General features: G+C 43.5%; 1 protein-coding gene across 2 annotated transcripts in view; it reads right to left on the bottom strand.

Annotated features, from left to right (window-relative positions):
- The window catches only part of LOC110537713 (vasodilator-stimulated phosphoprotein), a 36,168-nt gene that overhangs the window by 2,888 nt on the left and 12,887 nt on the right, over positions 1-20,393 (bottom strand). The window contains exons 1-10 of one of the 2 annotated variants that reach the window (XM_021623993.2): positions 18,226-18,410; positions 12,546-12,717; positions 9,004-9,184; positions 8,492-8,558; positions 3,954-4,281; positions 2,347-2,450; positions 2,139-2,187; positions 2,003-2,033; positions 1,569-1,611; positions 1,212-1,316 (exon numbers count right to left, since the gene is read on the bottom strand). In XM_021623993.2, coding sequence (XP_021479668.1) covers positions 1,212-1,316; positions 1,569-1,611; positions 2,003-2,033; positions 2,139-2,187; positions 2,347-2,450; positions 3,954-4,281; positions 8,492-8,558; positions 9,004-9,184; positions 12,546-12,717; positions 18,226-18,230 — 1,085 coding nt within the window. In that variant the 5' untranslated portion in view covers positions 18,231-18,410. Of the gene's footprint in view, positions 1-1,211; positions 1,317-1,568; positions 1,612-2,002; positions 2,034-2,138; positions 2,188-2,346; positions 2,451-3,953; positions 4,282-8,491; positions 8,559-9,003; positions 9,185-12,545; positions 12,718-18,225; positions 18,411-20,393 lie in introns of those variants that run through there. The other variant, XM_021623994.2, reaches the window with a different exon arrangement.

The raw sequence follows: 20,393 nt of genomic DNA, 5'->3' as shown, positions 1-20,393 counted from the left end.
TTTGCTTCCAAATCTGAGGGGGTGAGACAATTGTTTGACTTGAGAGAAGCCTCATTCCAGAAACATACCCTAACCTCTTGGCACTTGATGTTGATATGAAAGAATTGGACTGGCACTATAAACAATATGGTAGTTGCCCTACCTTACCCTCTGATAGGCTAAGATGATTTTTTTATTTACCATATTGCTTTTCCAATCCCTTCAAATCTACACCAATGCCTAGGGCAGGTGTAGGCAACTAGATTTTTGTTGGGCAAATGGTTGGGAGCCAGAAAATAATTATAATGTGTACATTGCAAATTGACCACAACCAAGCACCAAAAGAGATTGTATTTGAAAATAAAAATGTCATACTTTGAATACATTGAGACCCAATCACATCTCTTTTTGTAATTGTGGGAATACTTGGGAACAGATTTCCTAAATAAAACTCCGTGATTTTTGGGGATTTTATTTGTTATACCAAAAACGAAAATTCCCCCCCCAAAATAATAAATATATATATATTTTTTGTGTGTGTGTGGGGGGGGGTGGGCAAAATAAATCACTTGCGGGCTTGTTGCCGACCCCTGGACTAGGGTGTATAGAGGGTTGTTTCTGGGCTAGGCCTTGTCATTAGCAGGAGCAGGACAAACATGCTGTTGACTGAAACCATCTCTTGCTCTATTTTTGTGACCCCTTTTTTAAATCTTAACAAGACGGAAAAAGACAAAAACAGAGAACACCAAATACATGACCAGGCCTTGAGGATTGCTAGGACCTAAAGCAGAGTGTTTCTCAATCCTGGTCCTGGAGAGGTGCATATTTTAGTTTTTGCCCTTGCACTAAAATACATACAATCAATCATCATCATCAAGCCTTTGAATAGAATCCGATGTGTTAGTGCTAGGGCAAAAACTATAATGTTCAAAGCATTGTGTTGCTTAATCCCTTGGCACAAGAGGCCACACGTAGCACACAGGGCTATTGGTAGTTCCCTAGTGGGACACCCCAGGGTGAAGTTTCCCCTTGGTACAGATCTAATATCCGCTTCCTCTCCCCAATCCTAACTTCAACCATTAGTTGGGGAAATGCAAAACTGACCCAAGACCAGCGTCTAGGGGCAACTTCACCCTACACCAGTGGAGTAGCTGCGGAGAAGCTGCAGACAGACATGGAGCGCCAGCATTAGGGTCTAGGGATAAGGGTAGGGTGGGGCAAATAGGGTGTACCTGGGCAATGGGGCAGAGGATGGAGAAGGGGGGGCAGGAGGAAGAGCAGGGGTGGTGGAGGTGGGGCTGCTCTCCTGCAGCTGGGTCTTGGTGGTTGAGTTAGTCCTGTTTGAGACATGCAAGATTCTCTCAAAACACAAAACACGCTCTCTTTACAGAGGTGGGATAGAAAAATATTGAATTTGTGCCCGTCTAGTTTTGTCCTCCCATAGTACACATAAAAAACAATTATTGTAGAAAAGTAATAAACAGGGGGGGAGGTGAACTGGGCTGTGATTTCCTGCACCACAGGTACGAGAGACGAGAGTGTGGTGGTGTTAATTGTGTTGATGTTCAACTGACCAGGGAGCTCCCTACCTTGGAATGGTGGCTGATTTCTCCCACGGTCTCCTGAGGCTGTCTGTCACGGCAAAAGGAGATCATGAGAATTATGAATCAAAGAATATATATGATATTTTAGTCAATAAAAGGCCAACAAATGCTTCACAGCTCAAATCAGACAAAGGAGAGGAGAACATTCATATGAGACAAGAGATCTGGGTTGTATTCATTAGTGCACACCGCAGAAAAAAAATAAAAAATAGCAACAGAAAACAAAAATGGGTATGCACATGGGAGTTGTTTCTTGTTGGACAAGTTCAGCTAGTCCCTCCCCATTCCGGTGCATTTTTGTTCATTTGGTGGTGCCTAATGAATATTTCTTGAAAACATATGCTTTCTGGAATAGCCTCCATGTGCACGCCCACTCAAATACAGAAGGAATGAATGAAGACTTCAGCGGATCTACTCACCACCTTGGCCTGAGGACTTTGAGGAGTCTTCCTAAAAGCATAAAATGACATTGCTTCATCCCTTTAGCACAGTGTGACTTGACTTGCAGCTTACACACACACAGATTTATTATGAAATGATTTACAATAGACTTACATTGCTGGGCACATCCTTCTTTGCGCCTGGATTATCTGACATTTTCTTCCTGTATAAAAAGACAATGAAGACAACAGCTTAGCCTCTGCAATCTTACACACGCAAAGCCATATGATCGTAAGCACACACACACACTTAACAAACACAAACACTCATCATACATGTGGGGCTGGAAGAGTGTGTAACAAAGACTAAGGCAGTGGCTCACCGTCGGGCCAGGATGGCACTCATCTCCCCCATCAGATTTCCTCCCCCACCACCACCACCTCCTCCTCCTCCCGATGGAGGGGGTGCTGCCGCACCATCATCCTCCTAAAGAGATAAACAGGCTCTTTCAAGATTCATTTTTCCCTTCCTTCTTTAAGGAAATCACTGATCTGACACACAGATTTGTGAAAGATGGAAACCATGTCTTCACCTATCTCCACTCACTTACAGACCAGTGATTACCTCAAGAAAGGGAGGAAGGAATGAAGCATTGGAAAGGTGTCCAACTCACTGAATATACAACAATGTTGTAACGAAAACAGGAACTATTCTGGATTAGTGATTAAGAAAAACTTGAATGGCTATTTAGGAAATAAGTATTCCTGGTCTCCAAAGCTTGGAAGATGTAACATAAAATTGATCAGAAATACAGACACCTCACAAGAGTCCGGGCTCTGGCTGGGCCACATTCAGAAACTTGTTCCGAAGCCACTCCTGGGTTGTCTTGGCTGTGTGCTTAGGGTTGTTGTCCTGTTGGAAGGTGAACCTTTGCCCCAGTCTGAGGTCTGGAGTGCTCTGGAGCAGGGTTCCATCAAGGATCTCTTTGTACTTTGCTCCGTTCATCTGTCCCTTGATCCTGATTTGTCTACCAGTCCCTGCCGCTGAAAAACACCCCCACAGCATGATGCTGCCAACACCATGCTTCACCGTAGGGATGATGTCAGGATTCCTCCAGACATGACACTTGGCATTCAGGCAAACAAGTTCAATATTGGTTTCATCAGAGCAGAGAATCTTGTTTCTTATAGTCTGAGAGTCTTTAGGTGCCTTTTGGCAAACTCCAAGTGGGCTGTCACGTGCCTTTTACTGAGGAGTGGTTCTCCCATCTCCTCAGAGGAACTCTGGAGCTCTGTCAGAGTGACAATTGGGCTCTTGGTCACCTCCCTGACCAAGGCTCAGTTTGGCCGGGCAGCCAGCTCTAAGAAGAGTCTTGGTGGTTTCAAACTTCTTCCATTTAAGAATGATGGAGGCCACAGAGTTGTTGGGGACCTTCAATGCTGCAAAAAAAAATTTGGTACCCATCCCCAGATTTGTGCCTCGACACAATCCTGTCTCGGAGCTCTACGGACAATTCCTTTGACGTCATGGCTTGGTTTTTGCTCTGACATGCACTGTCAACTATGGGACCTTGTATAGACAGGTGTGTGCCTTTCCAAATCATGTCCAATCAATTTAATTTACCACAGGTGGACTCCAATCAAGCTGTAGAAACATCTCAAGGACGATCAATGGAAACAGGATGCAGCGGAGCTCAATTTCGAGTCTCATAGTAAATATAAAAACTATTCAGAACCTAAGTGCAAACTTTTTCTAAAAACCTGTTTTCTCTTTGAAAATATGGAGATGGTCGTGTAGACCAGCAGAATTGAAAAAAATATATATTTTAGACTAGGTTTGGAGCGATAAACTTCCGGGCCGGTAGCGCTCCATGAACAGGGTTGGAGTGCCCTGCGTTAAACACTTCTCCAAGCCTTGTGAGATCTGGTCAAAGGCGCAGTATGACTGCGATAAATGTAACCTGGAAAATGGCCATGACACTGGTCTCACCTTGGCCGATTTGCGTAGTTTGGCTCCTGCTAGGGCTGCAGCTAGTCCCCCGGGCCCTCCGAGACCTCCTCCATCGCCCCCTCCCCCCCCTCCACCAGACTGAGGTGGGGCAGGTGGGGCCCCGGATCCAGGGGGTGGTGGGGGGCCAGGTGGGGGTGGGGGGCCAGGTGGGGGTGGGGGGCCTGGGGGTGGAGGCGGTCCTGGGGGAGCTGGGGGGCCACCGGGGGCAGAGGGAGGAGCAGGGGGGGCTGCAGGGGGGATGGGTGCGGCCGGTCTCTCATTCTCCAGCCGCTCTCTCTCCTGCTGCTCCTGCCTCTGCAGCTCCAGTCTGCGAGGGGGAGACAGAGTTCTTTATAAAATAATGTTCACAAACAAGTATAAACGCAGGGACACACAAAAGGTGAGACACAATGAGAGATCAGTCTATTGTAGGTTAGAGTGTGTTACTGTAGATTAGTGTGTATACAGTATAGTAGATTAGAATAATATGTTGTTTAGCAAACACTTTATTCCAAAGTAACTAACAGTAGTGCATGCATTAATTTTGATTTGGATGGCATCAGCAGGAATTTAACCCCCTACCCTGGTGTTGCAAGCGCCCATGCTCTACCAACTGAGCCACACAGGACCTGATTGTGTTAGCGTCAGTATTAGGTTTTAGTGACACCTAACATGTTTGTTCAGACACCAGTTTATACCAGTCTGGTCTATCCCATTATCAATGACCAGGCGACACTCCCCAGTAAACCTGTATATTCAAGGTAGAGGACACCTCAAATGGAGGACACAGCGTCATCTCAAATGGTCAACTATACCTGGCTGGCTCATGTCATAGGTTAAGCAGTTCTCTTCTGGTTCCTTGCAGTGAGGAGGATTCTCAAGTCTATTGCCATGTCTCTTGAATGGCTAGCTTTCAGCTGGAATATAGTCATAGAGTCTCTTATATTGGTTAACGCAGGTTTGCCTGTGTTTTCCTACCTCGATTATCCTGTGATGGCTTTGTTGAAAATACCATTTGGATGCCAATATACAGACAGGTTTCAAACACATTTCTCATTTCAATAAATCTTCTTTATGTTAATAGCTCTAACACCATCCCTTCAGTGACTACATGAAGTGTAATCCCCTGTGGAACCAAATGTAAATAGATGTAAGAAGTAAATATGAGTCGCAATTCAACGGCTCAGACACGAGACGTATGTGGCAGGGTCTACAGACAATCACAGATTACAAAGAAAACCAGCCACGTCACGGACACCGAAGTCTTGATTCCAGACAAGCTAAACACCTTTGCCAGTTTTGAGGATAACACGGTGCCACCGACGAGGCCTGCTCCCAAGGACTGTGGGCTCTCATTCTCCATGGCCGACGCGAGTAAGACATTCAAGTGTGTTAACCCTCGCAAGGCTGCTGGCCCAGACGGCATCCCTAGCCACGTCCTCAGAGCATGTGCAGACCAGCTGGCTGGAGTGTTTACGGACATATTCAACCTCCCCATCCCAGTCTGCTGTCCCCACTTGCTTCAAGATGTCCACCATTTCTTTATTGGGTACAGGAACAAAGGTAACTGAACTAAATTACTATTGCCCCATAGCACTCACTTCTGTCACCATACAGTGCTTCGAGAGGCTAGTTAAGGATTATATCACTTCCACCTTACCTGACACCCTAGACCCACTTCAATTTGCTTAGTCATAATAGATCCACAGACGATGAAATCGCCATCGCACTGACCTACCCCGTCTGAACAAGGAATATCTACGTCAGAATTCTGTTCATTGACTATAGCTCAGCCTTCAACACCATAGTACCCTCCAAGCTCATTATTAAGTTTGGGGCCCTGGGTCTGAACTCCGTCCTGTGCAACTGGGTCCTGGACTTCCTGACAAGATGCCCTCAGATGGTGATGGTAGGAAACAACATCTCCACTTCACTGATCCTCAACACAGGGGCCCCACAAGGGTGCATGCTCAGCCCTCTCCTGTACTCCCTGTTCACCCATGACAGCGTGGCCACGCATGCCTCCAACTCAAATCATCAAGATTGCAGACGACACAACAGTGGTAGTGCTGATTACCAACAATGACAAAACACCCTACAGGGAGGAGGTGAGGGCCCTGGCGTAGTGGTGCCAGGAAAATAACCTCTCCCTCAACGTCAACAAAATGAAGGGGCTGATCGTGGACTTCAGGAAACAGCAAAGGGAGCACGCCCCTATCCACATCGATGGGACCGCAGTAGAGAAGGTGGAAAGCTTCAAGTTCCTCGGCGTACACATCAATGGCGATCTGAAAATGGTACACCCACACAGACCGTGTGGTGAAGAAGGCGCAACAGCGCCTCTTCAACCTCAGGAGGCTGAAGAAATTCAGCTTGGCCCCTAAGACCCTCCGAAACCTTTACAGATGCACAATTGAGAGTATCCTGTCGGGCTGTATTAAAAAAAATGTTTACCTTTATTTAACTTGGCAAGTCAATTAACAACAAATCCTTAATTTCAATGACGGCCTAGGAACAGTGGGTTAACTGCCTTGTTCAGGGGCAGAACGACAGATGTTCACCATGTCAGCTCGGGGATCCGATCTTGCAACCTTTCGGTAACTAGTCCAACGCTCTTAACACTAGGCTACCTGCCACCCCATCACCGCTTGGTACAGCCACTGCACCCCCTGCAACCACAGGGCTGACCAGAGGGTGGTGCGGTCTGCCCAACACATCAACGGAGGCACACTGCCTTCCCTCCAGGACACCTACAGCCTCCGATGTCAAGGACATCAACCACCTGAGCCCCAGCCTGTTCACCCCCCTATCATCCGGAAGACGAGGTCAGTACAGGTGCATCAAAGCCGGGACAGAGAGACTGAAAAACAGCTTCTCTCACAACCATCAGACTGTTAAATCGCCATCACTAGTCGGCTACCCCCGGCTACTCCACCCTGCACCTTAGAGGCTGCTGCCCTGTATACATAGACATGAAATCACTGGCCACTTTAATAATGGAACACCAGTCACTTTACTGATGTATACATACTGCTTTACTCATCTCATATGTACACTACCTTTCAAAAGGTTGGGGTCACTTAGAAATGTCCTTGTTTTTGAAAAGCCCATTCCTTGTCCATTAGAATGACATCAAATTGATCAGAAATACAGTGTAGACATTGTTAATGTTGTAAATGACTATTGTAGCTGGAAACCAAATATTTTTTATGGAATATCTACATAGGCGCACAGAGGCCCATTATCAGCAACAATCACTCCTGTGTTCCAATGGCATGTTGTGTTAGCTAATCAAAGTTTATACTTTTAAAAGGCTAATTGATCATTAGAAAACCCTTTTGCAATTATGTTAGCACAGCTGAAAACTGTTGTGCTGATTAAAGAAGCAATAAAACTGGCCTTCTTTAGACTAGTTGAGTATCTGGAGAATCAGCATTTGTGGTTTCGATTACATGCTCAAAATGTCCAGAAACAAAGACCTCTCTTCTGAAACTTGTCAGTCTATTCTTGTTCTGAGAAATTAAGGCTATTTCATGCAAGAAATTGCCAAGAAACTGAAGATCTCGTACAACACTGTGTACTACTCCCTTCACAGAACAGCGCAAACTGGCCCTAACCAGAACAGAAAGAGGAGTGGTATGCCCCGGTGCACAACTGAGCAAGAGGACAAGTACATTAGAGTGTCTAGTTTGAGAAACAGACGCCTCAAATGTCCTCGACTTGCAGCATCATTAAACAGTACACGCAAAACACCAGTCTCAACGTCAACAGTGAAGAGGCGACTCCGGGATGCTGGCCTTCTAGGCAGAGTTCCTCTGTCCAGTGTCTGATCTTTTGGCCATCTCAATCTCAAACAATTTAATACATTTTAGAATAAGGCTGTAACGTAACAAAATGTGGAAAAAGTCTAGGGTTCTGAATACTTTCAGAATGCACTGTATATAACATTCCATTTGTTGCAAGAATTTTGTAAAATAATTATAATTGACATTTCTAAAAGCATGTTTTCACGTCATTATAGGGTATTGTGTGTAGATGAGTGCATTTTTAATTTATTTAATCCATTTTGAATTCAGGGTGTAACAACAAAATGTGGATTAAGTCAAGGGTAGGAATACTTTCTGAAGGCATGTTTATTCTGTTCATTACTCTTCTATCTGTAATGCTCAGAATTGTAGGCATGTGAACTGATTGGGATGGATTCAGTCTACAGTCTAGTCCAATATTCTGTACTTGTTGCTGGAATTCTAGGGGGCAGCGTTTTTAGAACGGTCCATCTATACTGAGCATTGTGAGTAAAAACGTTGTGAACATCATTTACCCTAGCAAAATTTAAATAAGTATAGAGACCTATACTTAAAATACACTAATTACCTACTAAACAACAGTCAGATAGGCAATAGCCAAGTTCCCTTTCACCAGTCTTAGTAAAACAAAAAAACAACACTTGCAATACTTTCATCTCCCCTCTGCTGACAGAAACCAGACCTACTGCACCCCCCCCCCCCCCCCCCCAACTAAAATCATGTGAATGGTACCTCCTCTGTTGCTCCAGCTCCTCTGGGGAGGGTCCATTCTGGACAGGGCGAGGGAGAGAGGAGTTGCCTGAGGAGAGAAACTGACTGAGTGAGTGAGTATTTTAGCAGTTCTGTTAAAAAAACTTTACAAAATGCATCCTTCCCTTCTCCTTCTGGCAATAACTAACACCATTAGATAGATTAAAGCTGGAATCCTTAATGGTGAAACTGCCAAGTCCATTTGCGATATTACAAAGAAGTTATTGCAAACAGCAACTTTTTTTCCTCTTCTCTGACATCATTGCATGCGCTATAGAACAGCAGAATATATACTGCAATTTGTTTAACCATCGACAAAAGCGGTGGGGCAGACAATGGCGCTGTTTCACCTACTGCAGATTAAATCTTTAAGCAATCCAATCCGTGATTGCAGCGAGAAACAAAAGACAAAAAGGAACCAGGACAAAAAGTACCATTTCTTTTGCCAAATGTTTTTTTTTCTTCAATATTTGATCCTATATTATAGATCCTACCCGAGTCAGTGAGTGCACTCAGCACCTCCAGGGCATGCATCATGCCGTTGGCGAAGAGAACGGCTTCCTCCTTGCTGCCGAAGTTCAGCCCCCACACCTGCCGGGCTTCCCGCCACTGGTGGAAGTTGGGTGTAGCCTGGTTGTACTTCAGCCTCTTGTCGATTGGGCAGTTGATCACCACCTAGGAGTGTCAAGCAGGAAGTAAAAAGGCAATGAGAAACTACAAGTGGAATGACAGTAGGCGTTCACTGTGAGAATGTGTGTGTGTGTGTGTGTGTGGGGAACCTAGATTGGTCTTTATAGCCTTTGAATTTCAAGATCGTTCCCCTCACATCCCTTTATGTTCATCTATTGCTATTTGTCGGATTATACATGTTGGTGCAATACGTGTATAAATCCCCTCTCTGTGGAACCAGTGACGCAGAGGTGCATTAAAAAAAACAGGAGCCTTTAGTGAAACTGAGCTGAGGCGAAGTCTTGTGCTACTAGTGTGGACCCTCCATTGCCTTTCCAAAGCAACAGATATTTTGAAAAAGATGCTACGCTAGGATACGTTTAACTAAAGTAGCCTTTAGGTTAGCAGTGGTGTAAAGTAATGAATAAAAAAATCATTTGGAAGTACTACTTAAGTTGTTTTTTGGGGTATCTGTAATTTACAATTTATACTTCTGACAACTTTAATTCCTCTACATTTCTAAAGGCAATATGTACATTTGTAATAATACATTTTCCCTATTAAAGCATCTTTACTTTTACTCAAGTTTGACAACGGAGTACTTTTTCCAACACTGTACGCTAGCTAGGCTTTGTTAGGGCTCTCTAATGCTACTGTGGGTCTTCCACTACCCTAGTGTGAGAGGAAGGCATTAGCTCGAGAGCAGAGGTAGTGGCACACAGTAAACAGAAGTGAGATAGGGAAGACTGAAAGAAAGAGGAAGACAGCTGACACATGAAGCCCCAACAATACTAATGAGACTAATCTTGATGAGCAGAGATTGCTGGCTGCATGTTGACATTCTGCAGCAACAGAAAAAGGACAAAGCCTAACCCACAATCTCTGAGTGTGATAGCAAGGAAACGCACAGGGGACTGGTTCCCATATGGTGTTATAGCACCCTCCGTACTAACTCTCACAAGATTTACAGATGAGTCTGTCTAAAATTGTTCAAACCAGTCAGCTCGACTGTACAAAGAGGTCCCAGAAAGAAAATGTTTACCCTCCTAGCCCAGCATCGTTCTCTACACAGTATACAGTGCCTTCGGAAAGTATTCCTACCCCTTGATTTCTTCCAAATTGTTGTCCCTCATCAATCTAAACACAATACCCCATAATGAAGGTTACTTATATAAATAAGGTATTTCTGATAGTCAAGGGGTCTGAATACTTTTCGAAGGCACGGTATATAGTACCAGTGAAAGGTTTGGACAAACATACTCATTCAAGAGTTAGAATAATAGTGAAGACAACAACCTATGAAATAACACATATGGAATCATGTAGCAACACAAAAAGTGTTAAACAAATCTAAATCTATTTTATATTTGAGATTCTTCAAAGTACAGACCCTTTGCCTTGACATCTTTGCACACTCTTGGCATTCTCTCAACCAGCTTCATGAGGTAGTCACCTGGAATGCATTTCAATTAACAGGTGTTCTTTATTAAAAGTTAATTTGTGGAATGTCTTTCCTTAATGAGTTTGAGCCAATCAGTTGTCTTGTGACAAGGTAGGGGTGGTATACTGAAGACAGCCTTATTTGGTGAAAGACCAAGTCCATATTATGGCAAGAACAGCTCAAATAAGCAAAGAGAAACAACAGTCCATCATTACTCTAAGACATGAAGGTCAGTCAATGCGGAAAATTTCAAGAACTATGATGAACTACTGGCACTCATGAGGAGCGCCACAGGAAAGGAAGACCCAGAGTTACCTCTTCTGCAGAGGATAAGTTCATTAGCGTTACCAGTCTCAGAAATTGTAGCCAAAATAAATGGACACAAATAAAAAGCCAATACTAAATGACACCAATAATAAGAAGAGACTTGCTTGGGTCACTGGACATTAGTCCAGTGGAGATCTGTCCTTTGGTCTGATGAGTCCAAATGTGAGATTTTTTTTGGGTTCCAACTGCCATGTCTTAGTGAGAAGCAGAGAAGGTGACAAGATGATTTCCGCATGTGTGGTTCCCACCGTGAAGCATGGAGGAGGTTGTGTGATGGTGCTTTGCTGGTGACATGGCCAGTGATTTATTTAGAATTCAAGGCATATTTAACCAGCATTGCTACCACAGCATTCTGCAGCGATATGCCATCCCATATGGTTTGCACTTAGTTGGACTATCATTTGTTTTTCCAAGAGGACAATGACCTAAAACACCTCCAGACTGTGTAAGGGCTATTTGACCAAGAAGGAGAGTGATGGAGCACTGCATCAGATGACCTGGCCTCTATAATCCCCCGACCTTAACCAAATTGAGAAGGTTCACGATGAGTTGGACCGCAGAGTGAACGAAAAGCAGCCAACAAGTGCCCAGCATATGTGGGAACTCCTTCAAGACTGTTGGAAAAGCATTCCAGCTGAAGCTGGTTGAGAGAATGCCAAGCCTGTGCAAAGCTGTCATCAAGGCTAGGGGGGCTGCTTTGAAAAATATGAAATATATTTGGATTTGTTTAACACTTTATGGGTTACTAAATGATTCCATATGTGTTATTTCATAGTTTGTAGAATAATAGTGAAGAAATCAATGTAGAAAATAGTCAAAATAAAGAAACTCTGGAATGAGTAGGCGCGTCCAAACTTTTGACTGGTACTGCATATACACACACACTGTATTAGTGGTGGTCACCAATATGGAATGTCCATATCGATATCAGTTGCATTTTTCCATTTGATATCATATGGGAATGTACCCCCTTCTGTGACGTATACTGTAAAATGCGTTTGATCTTCATTAGCCAACATATTAGTCGGGTCGCGACTGATCTTGATGAGACACCGTAGTTGTTGCAGCGTGGTTAAACGTGGTCTGCCGGTTGGATGTACTGCCAAATTCTCTAAAATGATGTTTGAGGTAGCTTATGGAAGAGAAATGAACATTAAATTCTCTGGCAACAGCTCTGGTGGACATTCCTGCAGTCAGCATGCCAATTGCATGCTCCCTCAAAACATGAGACATCTGTGGCATTGTGTTGTGTGACAAAACTGCACATTTTTGAGAGGCCTTTTTTAGTCCCCAGCACTCGGTGCACCTGTGTAATGATCATGCTGTTTAATGAGCTTATTGATATGCCACACCTGTCAGGTGGATGGATTATCTTGGCAAAGGAGAAATGCTCACTGACAGGGATGTAAACAAATTTGTGCACAACATTTTAAAGAAATATGTTTTTTGTGCGTATGGAACATTTCTGGAATACTTTACTTCAGCTCATGAAAAATGAGACCAACAATACATGTTGCGTTTATATTTTGCTCTGTCGATTATTAGACAGTGCATCTTAGGAATTTCTCTGTTCATGGTGTGTGTGTATACACTAGTTACCTGCTGGTCACCCTGCATCTTGCGTCCCACCACTCGGAATGTGTTGGCTACGGGATTGTGGTAGATCTGGACCCTGCTGAAGGCCTGGCCCCCCTCACCCGCCGGCACCCAGCGCTTGTTACCATCATCATACTGCATGACCGTGGCTCGCACCTGGCAGATACTGGACTCACTGAGAAAGCAAGAGAGAAGAGAGGGAGGGAGTTGAGAGAGAAACAGGGAGAGTGAGAAGGGGAAGAAAGAGGGTCCGGGAGGCAGAGGAGGAGAGTTAATTCCCTGTTTGAGATGACTGAATTAACACTAACAAGATAGTCCCCATTACCCCACGAGGAGTGCAATGCACAACTGTGGACATTGCTTTGTTGTTCACGTTGCTTTATGGCACAAAGATGAGGAAATTCGAGATGGCTAAAAGAGATATGCATTACACAAAGCAATAATTTTAAAAATAGAGATATGCTCACTTCTGCCTTTTTAGCACCCTTTTTTTCTATGAAAAATAAATGTGACCAGCAGTAACACGTTAACCAAATAACTGAAGTTGAGGGAAATTAGTTGAGTGGGATGAGCTCTAGTCAAACGCGACACCACTAGGTCTATTACAGTGACTGTATTTGCCCTACATCGACAGTCACCAGTCAAATTCAACGTGACCGCTGAGTCACCGTAACTAGGCTTCTCCAAAACTGCGCTCTGATGCCACTGATGGTCATTAGTACTACTTGCTAGCGGCCAGTCGCTAATGGCCTGGTACTCAGTGCTCTATTGTCCCTCTAATCACTCTGACAGCAACGCAAATGGAATCAAAAATCAAATCAAACACTTCATGAGAGCCCTGGCATTCGGGCATTTGAGCGGAATAGGACACACGACACCCTGCTGCGCAGCGAGAGCCGGCTCCTCATAGCTGGTTCCCCATGTTGAGCAAGTTATAGTCCTCTATAGGCCATGCAATTTCCTGAAACAGAGTTTTGATGACCTCTTAAAAAAAGAGGATCCCATCAGCTTTCTATAGGCTAGGCCTACTATATTTAATTCTCAACTTTCTTCAAATTAAGCACATTGCTTCGTGTTACAACCGGAGTAGATAGCCTGGCTGGCATGAAAATGAACCGCAGGAAAATAATAATCCATTCTCTATTCAAGTGCAAACGAATGACATGTATTTACCCCCTGCCCCTGTATAACCCCCCCCCCCCCCCCCCCCCCCCACACACACACATTTTTTTGCGGCTTTTTCAACTCAGTCAAATGCATCGTGGAGCCTAGCCCAATGTTTTGATAAGGTTCTTAATAATACTAGTGGCCAATTAATTCTACGCGTAATCTATAAACCGTAATCTACAGGCCTAGGACCCCTGAAACAGGGTACGAGAGCCCGTAGCCTACAGAGTGAAACTTGTTCTTATTAGCCGAGTCATTGCTCAATCGCGTGTGAAAGAGTTGACTGGCCACTATTTAAAAGAGGATCCCAGCTTTCTAGTTCTGCTATATTTGTATATTCTTACAATTAACCACATTATTCTGCTTTACAACTGGTGCAGCCTTCCTGGCATATTAAAAATGTAACTGCAGGTAACCTCCATTCACTATTTGAGTGCAGACTGAAAAATAATTCCACACAAACTGTATTATCTTAGACTATAGGTAAAGACCAGATTCAATTGAGAATATTCTGAAAATATTATCAAGTGCAAGTGCTTGTCAAATTGTGAATGAGACACTGATGAAGTGTGTGCAGCCTGCACAAGAAACCGAGCAGAGCTCATGCCTTACATGCTAATTTTTTCAAATCATCATTCGAGTTGCATCATGCAGCCTTAGAACCCTAAGGTTTGTATCACAACTAAAGTTGCAACTAAATTAAAGCATATAGGAGGACCTTTCAAATGATCACTTTGTTAACAGCTCAACACCGCACTCCCTCGGAAATCGTTTGGGAAAAATATCCAAACACTGCATTCCACAGTAAAAATCTCATACCAAACGGACAAGCATGGTGGTGGTAGTGTGATGGTTTGGGGATGCTTTGCTGCCTCAAGACCTGGATGACTTGCCTTAATAGAAGGAACCATGAATTCTGCTCTGTATCAGAGAATTCTACAGGAGAATGTCAGGCCATCCGTCTGTGAGCTGAACCACAGCTGGGTCATGCAGCAAGACAATAATCCAAAACACACAATCAAGTCTACATGAAGATGTCTAAAAGGTAAAAAATGTGATGTTTTGGAATTAAGTCAAAGTCCAGACCTAATCCCAATTGAGATGTTGTAGCAGGACTTGAATTATGCAGTTTTCATGCTTGAAAACAAATGTCGCTGAGTTAAAGCAGTTCTGCGTGCAAAAGTGGGCCAACATTCCTCCACAGTGATGTGAGGGACTTATAAATCAACTACATGAAACATTTGGTTGCAGTCTTTGCAGCTAAAAGGTGGCACAATCAGTTTGAGAGTATGTGTGCAATTACTTTTTCCACACAGGGGGAATTGGGTGTTGTGTACCTTAGGTAATTCTATCAATAAAGCATCATTTTTTTCTGTTATTTGCAAACTCAGGTTCAGTTTATCAAACATTAGTGTTTGGTTCAAGATCTGATAACTTCCCGTATCAAACATTTGCAAAAATAGAGAAATCCAAAAGGCAAATACTTTTTCACGGCAACACATTTGGAAAGTATTCAGACCCCTCAGATCAGTCAGTCTAAAATTGTTCAAGCCAGTCAGTTCAACTGTACAAAGGAAAATATGTTTACACTCCTAGCCCAGCATTGTTTTCTACAAAGTATTCAGATCATTTGACTTTTCCCAAATTTTGTTACATTACAGCCTTATTCTAAAATTGATTACATTTTATTTTTCCCTCATCTACAGTTGAAGTTTACATACACCTTAGCCAAATACAACTCAGTTTCACAATTCCTGACATTTAATCCTAGTAAAAATTAATTGTCTTAGGTCAGTTAGGATCACCACATTATTTTAAGAATGTGAAATGAAAGAAATAAAAGCTGAACAAATTATTCTGACATCACATTCCCAGTGGGTCAGAAGTTTACATACACTCAATTAGTATTTGGTAGCATTGCCTTGAAATTGTTGGGAAGCTTGTGGACTTGTTTTATTGTGGATATAGATACTTTTGTACCCGTTTCCTCCAGCATCTACACAAGGTGTTTATACTTGCGTACTATTGTTTGTACAGATGAATGTGGTACCTTCAGGCGTTTGGAAACTTCTCCCAAGGATGAACCAGACTTGTGGAGGTCTACAATTTTTTTTCTGATGTCTGATTTCTTTTGAGAGGCACTGAGTTTGAAGGTAGACCTTGAAATACATCCACTGGTACACCTCCAATTGACTCAAATTATTTCAATTAGCCTATCAGAAGCTTCTAAAGCCATCACATTTTCTGGAATTTTGTGATAGTGACTTAATCTGTCTGTAAACAATTGTTGGAAAAATTACTTGAGTCATGCACAAAGTAGATGTCCTAACCGACTTGTCAAAACTATAGTTCGTTAACACGAAATGTGTTACTTCAACTATATCTACACACAATACCCCATAATGACAAAGCAAAAACAATGTTTTTTGAAAATGTTGAAAAATGTATTACAAATAAAACGGAAATATCACATTTACATAAGTATTCAGAGCCTTTACTCAGTACTTTGTTGAAGCACTTTTGGCAGAGATTAGAGCCTTGAGTTTTCTTGGGTGAGACTCTACAAGCTTGGCACACCAGTATTTAGTGAGTTTCTCCCATTTCTCTCTCTGCAGATCCTCTCAAGCTCTGCCAGGTTGGATGGGGAGCGTCACTGCACAGTTATTTTCAGGTCTCTCCAGATGTTAGATTGGGTTCAAATCCGGGCTCTGGCTTGGCCACACAAGGACTTGTCCCGAAGCCATTCCTGCATTGTCTTGGCTCTGTGCTTAGGGTTGTTGTTCTGTTGGAAGGTGAATCTTCACCCCAGTCTGAGGTCCTGAGCGCTCTGGAGCAGGTTCATCAAGGATCTCTTTGTAGTTTGCTCCGTTCATCTTTCCCTCGATCCTGACTTGTATCCCAGGCCTTCTGCTGAAAAACATCCCCACAGCATGATGCTCCCACCACCATGCTTCATCGAAGGGATAGTGCCAGGCAAACTCCAAGTGGAGTTTGGAAACGTGGAGTTTCCAAGTGGCAAACTCCAAGTAGGTTGTCATGTGCCTTTTACTGAAGAGTGGTTTCCGTCTGGCCACTCTACCATAAAGGCCTGATTGGTGGAGTGCTGCAGAGATGGACGTCCTTCTGGAAGTTTCTCCCATCTCCACAGAGGAACTCTGGAGCTCCGTCAGAGTGACCATTGGGTTCTTGGTCACCTCTCTGACCATGGGTCTTCTCCCCCGATTGCTCAGTTTGGCCGGGCGGCCAGCTCTAAGAAAAGTCTTGGTGGTTCCAAACTTCTTCCATTTAAGAATGATGGAGGCCACTGTCTTTTTGGGGAACTTCAATGCTGCAGAAATGTTTTGGTACCCTTCCCCAGATCTGTGCCTTGACACAATCCTGTCTCGGAGCTCTACGGACAATTCCTTTTGACCTCATGGCTTGGTTTTTGCTCTGACATGCATGGACAGCTGTGGGACCTTATATAGACAGGTTTGTGCCTTTCCAAATCATGTCCAATCAATTGAATTTACCACAGGTGGACTCCAATGCAGTTGTAGAAACATCAAGGATGATCAATGGAAACGGGGTGCACCTGAACTCAATTTCGACTCTCATAGCAAAAGGTCTGAATACCTGTTTGTATTGGTTATGATAAATATATATATATATTACACACACACACACACACACATTCTAGTCTGACAATCCTCATTCTGATATTCCAATTTTTCTGGATGGTGTGTATTTTTTAAAATTGTATTTTAATGCTAGGTATTAGTGCACTGTTGGAGCTAGAAACACAAGCATTTTCGATATCGGCACCTGCGATATCGGCAAATTTGTCTACGCAACCAATAAACCTTGATTTGATTCAAAGGTGTCGCATGCGGCGTTGCCAAGGTAACACTTGAGACGGTAAGTCTCAGCCGCTTCCGCATCCTCTGCGGTGTCGGTGGTGTGAGAAGTGAAACATTCTCAGAGTTCCTTACCCGGGGCATCAGAGCCCTGACCACTTCCTGCTCTCACAAACTGCTGCCTAATATGGTTGGCTAAGTGCAAATTTACACACACACACACACACACACACACACACACACACACACACACACACACACACACGGGTGCAGGCGTAACATGCACGCTTCACACGGACACACACACACGGACATACGCCCCAAATCACACACATAAAAAGCATGCAAACAGGCATTTAAATCCACCTCAATTAGGAGAGCCTTTCTGTCGTCTACTAATCTACTTTATCTGACAAGCATTTTGGTGAGTTCGGGTGATCAAAAACAAATTATGACATAAACCCAAATTCTGCCATGTTCTTTAACAAAAAAAAAATCATGACATGACAGCATAACTGTTTCAAAGTCACCCTTTTCCCTAAAAGGCTACCTGAAAAACAACAAGGTGACTGTAACACAAATGCAACTGTAACACACAGTCAGATATACAAGGGTTGAAGACTAGAAGCAGTATTTGATGCTCAGATCTGCCTATAATGTGTGTGTCTGCCTCTACTCACCCCATTTTCCCTTTCTTCACCAACTCTTACTCTAGCACAATCCCTCCATCTGTTACTTGCTATCACTTTCAATTGCTTTATGCACCCGCTCTCTTTCTGTCACCCCTCCCCACATCCGTCTATATCTCTACATTGTTTCACAGCAACCTCCTCACCTCAGTCGCTCTCAGTTCTTAGGTGTTATCATTGTTTCCACTCCCACAGTCAGTTTCCTCCTCCATTTCAAAATGTTCACACCTCCCCCTCTCTCCTTTCACTATCACCTCTCCCAACTTTTCACTCTCTCTCCCTCTCCCTCTTTGTTTCTAGGAGTTGAGCCTTATCTGGGGTTGAGTTTGTTTACAGAACCCATGGTGCCTTCGGACTGTGTTCTCTCACTGCAGTCCACAGACTCTCTCTGTGTGTGCACAGTAAAAGGACAGTTAATTTAACTTTAATTTAAGAAAATGTTACTTTGCCAGAAAACATTTGGTCCCAGTCCAAAGTATGTTATAGACTCCAGCAGCATACCACTCTGGATCCCACGACTGGCCTTCCTCTGAAGCTAAGCAGGGTTGGTCCTGGTTGGTCCCTAGATGGGAGACCAGATGCTGCTGGAGGTGGTGTAGGAGGCACTCTTTCCTCTGGTCTAAAAAAATAATAATATCCCATTGCCCTGTGTAGGGTTCCATTTTTTTGGATGGGACGTTAAACGGGTGTCCTGATGCTCTGTGGCCACTAAAGATCCAATGGCACTTATTGTAAGAGTAGGAGTGTTAACCCAGGTGTCCTGGCTAAATTCCCAATCTGACCATCATGGCCACAGAATCATCCCCAGCTTCCAATTGGCTCTTTCCTCTTCTCTGTAACTATTCCCCAGGTTGTTGCTGTAAATGAGAATGTGTTCTCAGTCAACGCAGTCAAAACAAACAAAAAAGTAGACCAAATTTGATATGATCCTATAAACTTCATGTTGGTGCTCATGGGTCTTTTTTTACATGGACATGACCCTTTGTAGAGGTTCCCAGGGGTGTGTTTCATTAGTCTGAAGGTTTCCTTTCATTATTTCCTTCCTTTCATTTGCATTTCAGAAAGCTGGATTAGAAATACTTGGTTTGTGTTTGTTATGCACTAAAACGGAAGAGAATGGACTGAAACAGGGAGGGACTACTATATCCAATAAGAAATGCTCATTTTAGTTATCTGCTGCAAGACATTTTAAAATGTATTCTGTTGCGTACCCTATTTAACAAGTTGACCCTGGTAGGGCATCCATCATATTGCGTTTACGCCTCTCCAATACTTTCAGTGCTGATGGAGAGGAGACGAGGAAATGAATCCACTTTAAATTATTGAGGCTCACCCCAGAAAGATTAACCAGAAAAGGCATTGTATTAGCCGACTCACACCCTGACTCACTCTAGACAGGTCCCTGAACGGTTTGTGCTGCATAGCCAACTCCTATAGTCAACTATGAATGTGACCTGGGTGACAGTGTTCTAGCCACAGACTTTGACTCACTTTGAAAACAGACACAAATACATGCAGAGCGTAATAAAAAACTCCCACCTTCAACCAACACATTCTTTCTGTATACAACTATAAATGTATAGCGAGTAATACAGTTGCTAGTTGCTAGCTCACCTCGCTAGCTACCAGTTTAAAGACTATCGCTATAAAAACAAAAACCACACGCAATTGACATGGCACGCAATCATTGGTTGATGTCTGAGCAGGGGAAGGCGACCAAGACCTGTCAGCTGCAGGTGGCTCTCAGAGCTAATGAACCCTGATACAGACGAGAGTTACAGTATTTGTGATAGTCTTGCCCTACAGGTCAGGGCTAACACGGTGCAATTGCACAGACACACACAAAGTGAAGACATCAAAATAAGCAGAAGCATAGAACATTGGCAAATTTTAAAATAGACTTTCTGTGAATGCAAGCGCCTCACACCATCATGCCCTTGCTAGTGGCTACAGGAAACATGGGTGTAAATAAAAATGTCCTCTTGTGGTCGGGTGTGTGACCACAGAGTCCCTTAATAGATCACAAAAAAACATCTGAAAACCTACCGCTTCAAAGAGTACCTTGATTAGTACCTGAACCCCCCACCCCCCAAAAAACTATACCTTCATTGTACTAGCACTGACTTTGCTGAAAGCGACTTTGTGGGAACTGTACTTAT

The sequence above is a fragment of the Oncorhynchus mykiss genome, chromosome 12 (assembly GCF_013265735.2).
Source record: "Oncorhynchus mykiss isolate Arlee chromosome 12, USDA_OmykA_1.1, whole genome shotgun sequence".
Classification (NCBI taxonomy): Eukaryota; Metazoa; Chordata; class Actinopteri; order Salmoniformes; family Salmonidae; genus Oncorhynchus; species Oncorhynchus mykiss.
This window is presented reverse-complemented; position numbering and strand designations above follow the sequence as displayed.